The 13798-nt window shown below is 38.5% G+C and overlaps 1 protein-coding gene across 1 annotated transcript; it reads right to left on the bottom strand.

Annotated features, from left to right (window-relative positions):
* Positions 1–12005: 12005 nt before the first annotated feature.
* LOC147605894 (cyanovirin-N homolog) lies at positions 12006–12836 on the bottom strand. Its single transcript, XM_086792601.1, has 2 exons — positions 12690–12836; positions 12006–12453 (listed from the first exon to the last, which is right to left on the bottom strand). Exons 1-2 carry the CDS (start codon positions 12774–12776, stop codon positions 12148–12150), a joined length of 393 nt encoding a protein of 130 aa, XP_086648727.1. The 5' UTR covers positions 12777–12836; the 3' UTR covers positions 12006–12147.
* Between the last annotated feature and the right edge of the window lie 962 nt (positions 12837–13798).

Genomic DNA, 13798 nt, shown 5'->3' with positions numbered 1-13798 from the left:
GAGTGAAGAGCCTTCCAATCAAAGAAGTGAAAACTCTATGATTCACGTATATCATCAACAATAACTACTTGTTTTAGAAAATCAAGCCCAAATCTACGCAACATGTTAAATCTTCTCTATTTCTTGTCTATTATCAAAATTGACTATATAATATTGTTATAAGGAATCTCTACATTGACTTTGATGAGAAAGCATCAAGTATTGTAGTGCTAGCGACCCACCAATCTCTATATGGGTCGTAGAGAGTGTCTATTGAGATTATGAAACCATCAAGTATTGTAGTCCCAGCGACACTCCAATCTCTATATGGGTCATAGAGAGTGTCTATTGAGATTATGAATTACAGAGATATTTTAGTCCATGAGATGTTTCTTGGTATCTCACACCTCTAATTAAAATCGCATTCAAGTGTTTCTAGTACTCTATTGTTGACTCCAAAATCAAACTTGATTTTCCCCTTCATTCGATGTAATCAAAATTGATTTGCCCCTTGATTCTAGTACTCTACTATTGACTCCAAAATTGGTTATTTTTTGCATTAAAACAAAGAAGTTCTTTGCTAACTGCTTTAGTTAGCACTCACAAATCAATCTCAAACTTGTCCATTAGAGGTTGGATTTGAGATTGTCTTTGTGGAATTGTCTTATCATTATTAGAGGCCAGGTTTGAGCTTGTCTTGATGGAGTTGTCTTATCATTATTTTAGGTTATTCAGATTTTAATCCTCTTCCAAAACCTTTCTTCAAGGAAAGGTACATTCAATGAGCTACTTGGTTCAAATTTTCCATCTTCCCGCGCAAAGCAATAAGAGTTGGTGAAGGTCATTTTTGAGCCCAAAAATAATATTGTCGACGGAAATCCCAAACCTCTATACTATCGTTTTGCAAACGCACAAGGTTTTTCTGAAATTTTGAGCACAAATATGCACGTGCATGATGAAGCCATGTAAAGCATCATTGTACTAGGGATTAGACAATGCACAACAAAGTGATGAGATAAGACCTTCTCTCATTCTCATTATGGCATCCAATTCATATCACTTTAATGAGACAAGAGTTATGGAGCATGGTTAATGGTTAATGGTAAGGAGGAGAAATCCACAACTAGAGATGATAAAGAACTCTATATTATATCACTTGCTTTAGTATCATATTCATCATATTTATGATCTTGATTCATTCTTAGATGCAAGGGAGCTACAAAAAATTTTTTGGGGCCAAGGGAAATATTGGTAAGATAACTCTAAGATAACACTTACAAGAGAATCTTTTGGATTAAAAATGAAACCCTAAGACTTTTTATAGTTCTATGGTGAGGATGGCGCAGAGAGCATCTAAATTCCAACATCATCTGAATCCCTTCATCTCTAAGCTTGGACAAGGTCAGCACAACAAGTATAGGGTTGCTGACTACATCCCTTACTATTGGTTGGCAGGAATGATGGCATTTTCATCACTATCTTCTGTGGATTCTAACCCATAATGGTCCTACACAAGAGATATATGCTTTTTATCATAGAACCATGGCAAGATTTACAGCATCTTCAATATTAAATTGAACATTCTGAAACTACAAAGTTATTGCCTTCAATTTTGTGCAATACTTTGGAACATGTCCATAGATATTACAATAAAGAAATGGTGTCGGCATTGTAAATATTTTTCTAAGAGACTTTACATTGACCTAAATGTGCATTCACAACACCAACAATGTCCACAAGAGTAGAAGTTTCTAACAATGGTTTAGGTGTTGGCATTGAAATTGGAAAATTTACTGCTTTAAAAACCACACATCCACTTTCTCTTCCATCCTTTGAGCGCTATTATTAGCCTTGTGGGAAAGCTTAGTAGTGTAGAACTAGGAATCCAATTTGCTTCTATCCTTTGAGCACTCTAAATACCCCATGAAATGTTGGAGGACGATGATCCTTTGGTCTTCTAAAAATATCATGCTCCAATCGGGGTTTTTTTTATAAAATAATTTCATACTCTCATACATAGACAGGTCTGTCCTCAAAAGCAATTGGTGTAATTTAACTGAAATTTGAGCTATAGATTCACCTTCAGTTTGCTTAAATGGTTTTAAAAGCTCATAATAGGATACTTAGCCTTCGATAGTCAGTTTTAATGGTACTCTCGTCCTCAAAATAACCGTCAAAACGATCGTGAGAATAGCCCTTTATATACAAGTCAAAAAACGCGTCAAAATTTGCGTTGATGTGATAACGACTATAGACAAGTTGATAAAAGGATCCAAATTTTAGCACTACAAAAGAATGAGAGTTTAGGAGCGAAAATAGTAGTGCTTTTATAACTAGAAGGGTACGGAGATGTCAAGCCTATATCACTGCTAAACACACTACTATGTTCGCTGACAGCATCACTGCTCAGAGCACATGAAATAGCCCTGCTCAATAGCGATATTGCGCTACTCAACAGGGAAAGTTTAGCATAATTAAAAAAAGTTGGGACAGAATGGGGAGTCTGCACAAGACTCCTCAATCTCTGCGCCAGCTCTTTCTTTTCTAATATAGACACAATAAAACTAACATAACTTCACATCATCATGGATAAGTGTAATGTAAAACTTGAAAAATACCAAACAGAAAAGACATTTGCAAACCATGGTTTTAGGATTGTCAAAATTCAATTACAAAACTTAGCGAAATTACGTAAGTGTATGTTTCCAAAAAACTCATATACAAGATAAAGCGTAATAAATACCTTATGTATCTAGGGGCTATCTAGATCTCATGCTATGAGATTAGTATTGTTCCTTGCAGCTCCAGCCCCTTCGCTTCTCACATTTCCATTACTACCACCATGGACATTTGCACCACCGTTTCTAGTTACATGATCCTAAAACACAATAAAACTAACACAAGTGAGAATCAATTTTGTAGAAACAAAGAGATTTAGGGTTTAGGAATTTACTTACTTGACATGCTTGCCAAGCTCCTCCAGAAATAACAATATATCCTTCATCTTGCACCCTATCCACAAAAAGAGCTTGCAAACACTACTAGAGGTTTAGGGCATACCGACGCTAGAACACCGACGCAAATGTGGAGCATCGGTAAGTACGTCCTAAACTTGGAGGCAAAAAGTCGGGCGGGTAATTTTCAAAAGTGCGTATAACGACGCGTATACCAACGCATATACCAACGCGTATTTCGACGCACATTCCGGCAGATATTCCGATGCAGATATCGATGAATATTCTAACACAAATACCGACGGATATTTCAACACAGATACCAACGCCCGTAACTTTTTTACAGCCGAGAACCTATTATTCTCTGTTTTGCAAGGCGTCAAATGTCCAGACAAGGTATGCGTGCATCTCCCTCAAGCGTTGGCCTTCTTCCATTCGACCCACTCTTAATGTGTGTGTGTGTGTGGAGAGAATTAGTGAAGTGTGTGTGTAGATCTCCCTCTATCTCCTTGGGCGTTTTGCCTCTCCCCATCTCCTCATCTTCTTATGGCGTTTTGCCTCTCCCCATCTTCTCATCTTCTTATGTGTGTGTGTCTGGAGAGATTAGGGTAAATGTGTGATGTGTGTGTATATCTCCTTCCCCTCCCTCCATCCTTCTTCTTACCTTCTTAATTATGTTTAGAGAGAGGATTTGTATGTGTGTGTTGTAAGAGATGTAGAGAGTGAGAGAGCTTCTGTATGTGCATCTATTACTAATGTATGCAATGTGTGTGTAGGTTTGTTCCTCCCACGTGTGTCCTAGCTTGCAGATCTGCTTCGAACACGCACTATCCAATCCACATTTGAGCGGTAAGCACATTACCAATTATGTTGTTTTATTACTTCTCTTTTTGTTATGTTTTAATTTGTAATTATTAATTGAAATTGAATATGCAAGCTTGTTGTTTTATGCACATGTGAGTGCATAATAAGTGATGAGATAAGACCTTCTCTCATTCTCATTATGGCATCCAATTCATATCACTTTAATGAGACAAGAGTTATGGAGCATGGTTAATGGTTAATGGTAAGGAGGAGAAATCCACAACTAGAGATGATAAAGAACTTTATATTATATCACTTGCTTTAGTATCGTATTCATCATATTTATGATCTTGATTCATTCTTAGATGCAAGGGAGCTACAAAAATTGTTTGGGGCCAAGGGAAATATTGGTAAGATAACTCTAAGATAACACTTACAAGAGAATCTTTTGGATTAAAAATGAAACCCTAAGACTTTTTATAGTTCTATGGTGAGGATGGCGCAGAGAGCATCTAAATTCCAACATCATCTGAATCCCTTCATCTCTAAGCTTGGACAAGGTCAGCACAACAAGTATAGGGTTTCTGACTACATCCCTTACTATTGGTTGGCAGGAATGATGGCATTTTCATCACTATCTTCTGTGGATTCTAACCCATAATGGTCCTACACAAGAGATATATGCTGTTTATCATAGAACCATGGCAAGATTTACAGCATCTTCAATATTAAATTGAACATTCTGAAACTACAAAGTTATTGCCTTCAATTTTGTGCAATACTTTGGAACATGTCCATAGATATTACAATAAAGAAATGGTGTGTCAGCCTTGTAAATATTTTTCTAAGAGACTTTACATTGACCTAAATGTGCATTCAGAACACCAACAATGTCCACAAGAGTAGAAGTTTCTAGCAATGGTTTAGGTGTTGGCATTGAAATTGGAAAATTTACTGCTTTAAAAACCACACATCCACTTTCTCTTCCATCCTTTGAGCACTATTATTAGCCTTGTGGGAAAGCTTAGTAGTGTAGAACTAGGAATCCAATTCGCTTCTATCCTTTGAGCACTCTAAATACCCCATGAAATGTTGGAGGACCATGATCTATTGGTCTTCTAAAAATATCATGCTCCAATCGGGGTTTTTTTTATAAAATAATTTCATACTCTCATACATAGACAGGTCTGTCCTCAAAAGCAATTGGTGTAATTTAACTGAAATTTGAGCTATAGATTCACCTTCAGTTTGCTTAAATGGTTTTAAAAGCTCATAATAGGATACTTAGCCTTCGATAGTCAGTTTTAATGGTACTCTCGTTCTCAAAATAACCGTCAAAACGATCGTCAGAATAGTCCTTTATATATAAGTCAAAAAACACGTCAAAATTTACGTTGATGTGATAAACGACTATAGACAAGTTGATAAACGGATCCAAATTTTTTTCATTTGGTGTGATGCACTACAAAAGAATGAGAGTTTAGCAGGGAAAATAGTAGTGCTTTTATAACTAGAAGGGTACGGAGATGTCAAGCCTATATCACTGCTAAACACACTACTATGTTCGCTGACAGCATCACTGCTCATCACAGCACACAAAATAGCCCTGCTCAATAGCGATATTGCGCTACTCACAATAGGGAAAGTTTTGCATAATTAAAAAAAGTTGGGACAGAATGGGGAGTCTGCACAAGACTCCTCAATCTCTGCGCTAGCTCTCTTTTTTCTAATATAGACACAATAAAACTAACATAACTTCACATCATCATGGATAAGTGTAATGTAAAACTTGAAAAATACCAAATAGAAAAGACATTTGCAAACCATGGTTTTAGGATTGTCAAAATTCAATTATAATACTTAGCGAAATTACGTAAGTGTATGTTTCCAAAAAACTCATATACAAGATAAAGCGTAATAAATACCTTATGTATCTAGGGGCTATCTAGATCTCATGCTATGAGATTGGTATTGTTTCTTGCAGCTTCAGCCCCTTCGCTTCTCACATTTCCATTACTACCACCATGGACATTTGCACCACCGTTTCTAGTTACATGATCCTAAAACACAATAAAACTAACACAAGTGAGAATCAATTTTGTAGAAACAAAGAGATTTAGGGTTTAAGAATTTACTTACTTGACATGCTTGCCAAGCTCCTCCAAAAATAACAATATATCCTTCATCTTGCACCCTATCAATAACAAAAAAAGCTTGCAAACACTACTAGAGGTTTAGGGCATACCGACGCTAGAACACCGACGCAAATGTGGAGCGTCGGTATGTACGTCCTAAACTTGGAGGTAAAAAGTTGGGCAGGTAATTTTCAAAAGTGCGTATATCGATGCGTATACCGACGTGTATACCGACGCATATACTGACACGTATTTTGACGCATATTTCGGCGAATATTCTGACGCAGATATCGACGAATATTCTGACACAGATACCGACGGATATTTCAACACAGATACCAACGCCCGTAACTTTTTTACAACCGAGAACCTATTATTCTCTGTTTTGCAAGGCGTCGAATGTCCAGACAAGGTATGCGTGCATCTCCCTCAAGCGTTCGCCTTCTTCCATTCGACCCACTCTTAATGTGTATGTGTGTGGAGAGAATTAGTGAAGTGTGTGTGTAGATCTCCCTCTATCTCCTTGGGCATTTTGCCTCTCCCCATCTCCTCATCTTCTTATGGCGTTTTGCCTCTCCCCATCTCCTCATCTTCTTATGTGTGTGTGTGTGGAGAGATTAGGGTAAATGTGTGATGTGTGTGTATATCTCCTTCCCCTCTCTCCATCCTTCTTCTTACCTTCTTAATTATGTTTGGAGAGAGGATTTGTATGTGTGTGTTGTGAGAGATGTAGAGAGTGAGAGAGCTTCTGTATGTGCATCTATTACTAATGTATGCAATGTGTGTGTAGGTTTGTTCCTCCCACATGTGTCCTAGCTTCAGATCTGCTTCGAACACGCACTATCCAATCCACATTTGAGAGGTAAGAACATTACCAATTATGTTGTTTTATTACTTCTCTTTTTGTTATGTTTTAATTTGTTCTCAATTTGTAATTAATTGAAATTGAGTATGCAAGCTTGTTGTTTTATGCACATGTGAGTGCGTAAGAAATTTATGTATGTGCTTACACACACACACACACTTTGCAAGAGAGAGAGAGGGAGGGAGAGAGAGAGAGAGATTTTCTTTTTGGCGCATACCCAAGGCATTTCGGTCTCTTTTTCAACTTGAAATCTAATTTCTAAGACATGCACATCAACGCTATGTCTATATGTATATAGTTTAATGTATATGCCTAAAGCACATATCCATAAGCTAATGTATATGCCTAAACATCGCTAATGTATACTTGATCTTCCTCAACGATAGCTGGGGAAAAGAAGCGCGTTTGACGCTTTAAATATTATTTTTAAAATCTCCCTCAACGGGGGAAAAGAAGCCCGTTTGACGCTTTAAATGTTATTTTTAAAATCTCCCTCAACAACGGCTGGGGAAAAGAAGCCCGTTTGACGCTTTAAATGTTATTTTTAAAATCTCCATCTCACGGGCGGGTGGAAAAAAGAAGCCCTGTTTTATGGTTTACATAATGCTTTGTGTAATGCGTAATGATTTGCATTTAATGAGATACATATATATGTTATCCTGCTAGATGAAGCCTCTCAATCTTGAAGAGAGAATAGCGTGTCCATGCATGCGATGTAAGTACCAAATATTTCGAAAACGAAGGATTTGCAACCAACATATTCATGACGCTGGTTAATTTCCAATGGAACACTTACAACATTTACAGTTTCAATCATACGACCAAGCAAGTGTGCAACCATATCTTGATAACATTGCGCCTATAAGATTAGCACATTGGTGCGTTGGATTTCTTCAAAAAATATAAAGAGAGACACTTTGGAGACAGCGCGTTTAAACTCCATAGAGGCACTCTGCATGGTAGAGAAGTTTTTCCCTACAAGTTTATTAATAATCCAGATGCATCTGCTAGTTCATGTTGTAGATGAGGTTGCAGTTGCTGGAACAGTCCATTCAAGATGGATGTTCTTTTTGGAGAGGTTTATGAAGACATTAAAGGGATTTGTTCGCCAAATGGCTCGCCCGGAGGGAAGTATGTCAGAAGGGTGGCTGATACAAGAGTCCCTTGTTTACATCACTGAATATTTAAGTTCATCAGATCCAGAGATACCTCGACTATGGTCTCAAGAGTCTAACAGGCGAGTCATTGGTGAGGAACCTCAAGGCCAAGGCATTAAGAGAAAGATGGATAACAATTTGGGAGAAAAAATCAACAAATTTTGCATCTTGAACTCGCATGTAATGGAGAAGTAGATTGAGACATATAAAGCTCTCAAGCGACAGCGAGTACAAGATCGTTTAAGTTTCAAAAGGAATCGCACTACAAGAAATCTACCATATCCAGAAGGTCTGTAAGCTCTTCTGGACTTTCCCACAGGTAGATGGCTAGAAGCTACAATTTTAGAAGCCAAACGTGCTGGTTTAACTATAACAGAGGAGGCAGAGGAGCTTACAAAAGGATGCGATTGGCATGTAAGTGTTTAAGTTCTACATGTCTCTCTTTTTTTTCTCTACATGTCTCAGTTATTAATTGTCCATCAATAATCTTTATGTGCTATTTGTAGTATCACAAATATGGGGCGTTTTGGTCACATGGATGTCATTTTCGAGTAGAATGAATAGACCAAAGAAGAGAAACCTTTGATTGTGGTGTCACAGCATAATTTGTTCAAGAAAGTCGAGCAAGTGCAAGTGATGATAACACAATTAGTGGAATGCTTGATTACTTTGGAACCATTCAAGACATATTAAAGGTTGTCTTTAAAAGTTTTGAGTTGTTTATCTTTGATGTGAAGTGGTTCAAGGTAATCACAAATGGGCCACATGCAACTGTACGTAGAGACAAGAGTGGCCTCATCCAAGTGGACTCCACAAAGGTATGGACCGATCAGCAAGATACTTTTGTGCGCCAAGGGCATTGTGAGCAGGTTGTCTTTAAAGCGCATCCAACAGATCCATACTGGCTATTTGTGGTTCAAGTCTCCCCCTGCAGTAAGCAAATTTGTGAAGAATTAGAGCTACAACAGGGTGATGTGGATTCACAGGGTGGTGGGGAGCAACAAGAACAAGCCAATATCAACAATGAAGAGGAGCAAGCAAACGAAGAGGAGCAACTTGCAAACCAATGAAGCTGGAAAACCTGTTGAGAAAGAAGACATAGATGATGAGGACAGCCTTCATCAAGGGACTTTTAATGATGAGGATGCTGAAATGCACATAGAAATAGATCTCTTTGGGGCTACTGATCTTAATGAGGATGATAGAATAGATAATGATTTTTAAAATGATGTATCTTAATGATTATGCAAATAGTTATGACATGTTTGTAATGATTTTATGACATTGAAGGTGCAAAGTGATATGGTTTACCATTGTTGTTTAGGGAAGTTAATGTTTGTCATATGGTCCTTTCATTGTTTACCATTGTTAATGTTTACCATCATAATCACTAGTGCAGGTGCAAAGTGATATGGTTCACCATTGTTGTTTATCATTGTTAATGTTTGTCATATGGTTCTTTCATTGTTTACCATGTAATTTTCATTTCGCACAAGTTTATCATATGGTTTTTTGTCCAACAGGCCATGGGTGATGACTCACCGCCGCTCAACTACAGTCCTGATTTCTCATTTAACCCTACACCTCAGGGCATGAGTCCCAAGCAATTATATGGTTTTTTCTCGTCCATGACTCTAGAGCAGAGAGCCATGGCTCAGACTTATTAGGGTTCTAGAGCAGGGACATCTGCCTCACCATATGGCTTCACGACGGTAGTTCCCACACCTGTAGGTAGTACGACAGCAGTTCCCACACCTCATACCACACAGCCTTCCACTCCTCTTACAGCTCGATCTACCACCTCTTTACATAGACATTGCTCACGTAGTAGGTCTTCAGGGGGAGGTTGTTGCGGTGGTAGTGCCACAGATGCTGTGACACCACTTCCCATTTTAAACTAAGATTTGTGAGACCTCTCCCTCTCTCTCTCTCTCTCTCTCTCTCTCTCTCTCTCTCCTACACACACACACTAAAAGGACATCACATAACCACGAGTTTCTAAGTGAGATTATCAAGGAGGTTTTATCTTATTTAGCCAACCATTCATGTAGGGAGGAGGTGAAGAAGATGTAGGGGGAAATGAAGGGGTCAGAGCTCATGTACATGTGCCTATATACGAGGACCAATTTTATGAGTCCACAACACCAATATACTCTTATTATGGGTATCAACGCCTTATCTCCAATTTGACTTTATTCTTTCACTTTGCTAATGGAGAAACTAGGTAGCTACTTTACCTTCTAAGAGTCTGGATTTGGAAGGGCTTTGTGCCTTCTTCTCAATTTGTGTGATAACTGGCCACATTTTGAAAACGATATATCCATGCCAAGATATCCTCTTTGTTGGTAATTCGGAAAAGGCTTTGTCGATGGACCTTTAGATCGGTTTTGTGATGAGCATACAGCTGCGAAGTTGAAACAAGGTTTATTAGCAATTGATTAGTATGATTATCAAATTTTCTTTTATTTTCAATAAACTCCTAGTGCATGGAGGCATCTTTATACGGAGGAGAACTTGGCATATTCCTTTTGGGAAGGTTACACTACTCTCACGAAGAAGTGAGGAGGAACCCAAGAAGCAATGATAGGAAGACAGGACTTCTACCAAAAATTCTGTATTGTACACAAAAATGACTCTAGCTCGAAGTGCTAGTAACCCCTTTAGGACCTCGTTTACTAGAATCAATGATAATTACGGATTGCACATTAGCAAATGGGTATAAACCCAGTACTAATTAAAAAAATTCTCTTATAAACCATGCTCTTATTTAAAATTTGCAGCGTTGTGTACATGGTAGAGGTAACATAGAGGAGAGCTGCAAGCAACACTCGTGCCGTGTTATATCCTATATATAGGTGGCTGCGGTGGGCCGATACACTAGACACATGAAACCAAGTAGCCGTTGTTATACTCATCGAGATAAGTTTCGAAACAATTGTCGTTAATCAATTTTAATTTCAATGCTTACTACACGGGTGAATCTAACGATGATTTCGACGCTTATTTCAGGAGTCGTTTCGAGGAATCGATACCGATACTTTTCTCGACATGAATTTCAGGGTTTTTTTATATGTTCATTTCCACTAAGAAAGACTTTGAAAATAGGATTGCATGTAATAGTGAAACATTCTAACAACAACCACTTCGATTGAGACCAATTTGACTTTTATAATTGCACTTTTCTAAGAATGTCGATTTCCAGGGACTTTGTGGCTTCTTATCAATTTGTGTGATAACTAGCTATATTTTGAAAACGATATATCCATGCCAACACATCCTCTTCGGTAATCTTGAAAAAGCTTTGTGGACGAACCTTTGGATGTTTTGTGATGAGCATACAGCTGCTGCCGAGTTTAAACAACATTTATTAGTTATTAGTGTGATTATCATATTTTCTTTTATTTTCACTAAACTCGGTACTGATTCAAAATAAACCATGCTCTTATTTAAAATATGCAGCTTTGTGTACACAGTAGAGACAACATAGAGGAGGAGAGCTGCGAGTAACACTAGTTGTGCCGTGTTATATCCTATATATTTAAAATTTGCTGCTTTCTGTACTACATGGTAGAGGTAACATTCATAGAGGAGAGCTGCAAGGAACACTGGTTGTGCCGTGTTATATCCTATATATATGTGGCCGCGATGGGCTGATATGCTAGACACACGAAACGAGGTAGCCATTGTTATTCTCATCGAGAAAGTTTCGAAACAAGTGTCGTTAATCAATTTTAATTTCAACGCTTTCAACGTTTTTTATATGTTCATTTCCACCGAAAGATTTTGAAAATAGGATTGCATGTAATAGTGAAACATTCTATCAACAATCACTTCGATTGAGACCAATTTGACTTTTATGCTTGCACTTTTCTAAGAGTGTGGATTTCCAAGGACTTTGTGTCTTCTTATCAATTTGTGTGATAACTGGGTGCATTTTGAAAACGATATATCCATGCCAACACATCCTCTTCGGTAATCTGGAAAAAGCTTTCTGGACGGACCTTTGGATCAGTTTTGTGATGAGGATACAGCTGCCGAGTTTAAACAACGTTTATTAGTGATTGATTAGTGTGCTTATCAGATTTTCTTTTATTTTCACTAAACTCGGTACTGATTCAAAATAAACCAGGCTGTTATTTAAAATTTGCAGCTTTGTGTACACGGTAGAGACAACATAGAGGAGGAGAGCTGCGAGTAACACTGGTTGTGCCGTGTTCTATCCTATATATAGGTGGCCGCGGTGTGCCGATACGCTAGACACACGAAACGAGGTAGCCGTTGTTATTGCTGATGCAGTTATCGAGGTCCAGGCTGGTCTGGATAAGGGCACCGCCGTCGTTCTTACAGTTGGCGGTGAGGGTGTGTCCGCCGCTCAGGCCTATGTTTGAGCAAGTCGCTGCGAAGTCAGCACCGGGGCACTGCAGGTTGCCATTGTTGTTGCTCACATGCTGGTTCAGGTCGATGGATGATGTCACCGAGTTGCCGCTCTCGGACGCGCAGCTGGCCGTCAATGTCGACCCGCTTAAGCCCTCGTCGGCGCACGATGCTGCGTAGTTGCACTGCACGCATAACAACATACAATATTTGATCATGGCCTCTCCAACCAGCCTACAGCTTCCATATACGGGAAAGACAGAGAGAGCAGTTCTACGCTAATAAGATTTAGGGTACGACGCGCTCATGAGGATTAGAACGAGACGACAAGTTTTCATTTTTTTTAAAATAAAAAATGATTTGAACTTGTAATTATGCTGGAAACGAGAATAACAAGGAGAAAGAAAAGCTGTCTTCTTACTGATGCAGTGACGCGTAAACCCCCAGCCACAGCTAGGAGAAAGCACAGAAGTAAGATGTGAGCAGGCGATGAGAATAAAGCAGCCATAATAATAATTGCTAATCAGCTTGCTCTTTCGGAGAAGGAGAATAGAGTGGCAAGCGTCTCCGGTACCTCTTATAACCCAAGAATAACGCTTTTAGGTGAGTACCAAGTCTAAGATTTAGGAGACGGTCAATATTTCCGTCTAGATTTAGTTTGTCGGCCATGTCTCCGTTTGACAATGTACGCGCCCTCGCGCGGCGAAACGAAGGTGATGAATATATTATTCACAAGAATAGCGAAGCCTCAGGGTGAAGGTACACAGAAAGGGAGAAATAAAATAAAAGCTCCATTGAAAGAACAAGTGCTAGCTTTCAAATTGAACAAGGTTATGAATATATTATTCACAAGAATAGCGAAGCCTCAGGGTAAGGGTACACAGAAAGGGAGAAATAAAATAAAAGCTCCATTGAAAGAACAAGTGCTAGCTTTCAAATTGAACCAAAAAAAAACGTGTAAAACATGAGAACCAGCGACTCAACACCGGTTTTGAATAACCCTGAATGCTTTATCCAAGTGGCACAATACGTGGCCCCCAAAGTTGAAAAGATGAAAAGTGGTTAATGGTCCCGAAAGTTTATATTGTACACAGAGTGTACGTAGGCCTCAAGTCGTGTATTTGGTAAATGACATGTTGCATTTATTTTTCTGGTTTTCTTCCATATATAATGCATTTACTTTTGTTTGGACACATGGGGTAAGGGAAACTATTATCTCTAAGAGATTCAACAAAGTCACGAGCTACAAAACACAAGGAAGACAAGTCATCTATTAATCTCCATGGAATTCGTGCATGAGATGAAATCTTACTTAATGATATTGGGAGAAAAGTTCTAAGATACCTAGTGGTGTATGCACACTACAAAGTGGTCTGGTGGCTAATTCAATAGACATAATAACCTTCATTCTAGACTCTCTACTATTGATATATTAATGCAAGCATTCTATGGTGACACTTATATCATTCAAGATATATCTTGTATGTAATTTTGCACAGAGACTTGGGATCAGTAGTAATCTTTCAAGGG

The sequence above is a fragment of the Cibotium barometz genome, chromosome 58, assembly GCF_041138505.1.
Source record: "Cibotium barometz isolate CiBa-2024 chromosome 58, ASM4113850v1, whole genome shotgun sequence".
Taxonomy (NCBI): domain Eukaryota; kingdom Viridiplantae; phylum Streptophyta; class Polypodiopsida; order Cyatheales; family Cibotiaceae; genus Cibotium; species Cibotium barometz.
Note: the sequence above shows the minus strand (reverse complement) of the source record. Positions and strands in the feature narration are given on the sequence as shown.

What these genes read in the sequence shown, in the direction of transcription:
- LOC147605894 (XM_086792601.1), bottom strand. Translation starts at nt 12,776, where the DNA reads ATGGCTGCTTTATTCTCATCGCCTGCTCACATCTTACTTCTGTGCTTT. An exon ending in GTTTACGCGTCACTGCATCA is followed by an intron (nt 12,454 to 12,689) that starts GTAAGAAGACAG and finishes TTATGCGTGCAG; the next exon opens with TGCAACTACGCAGCATCGTG.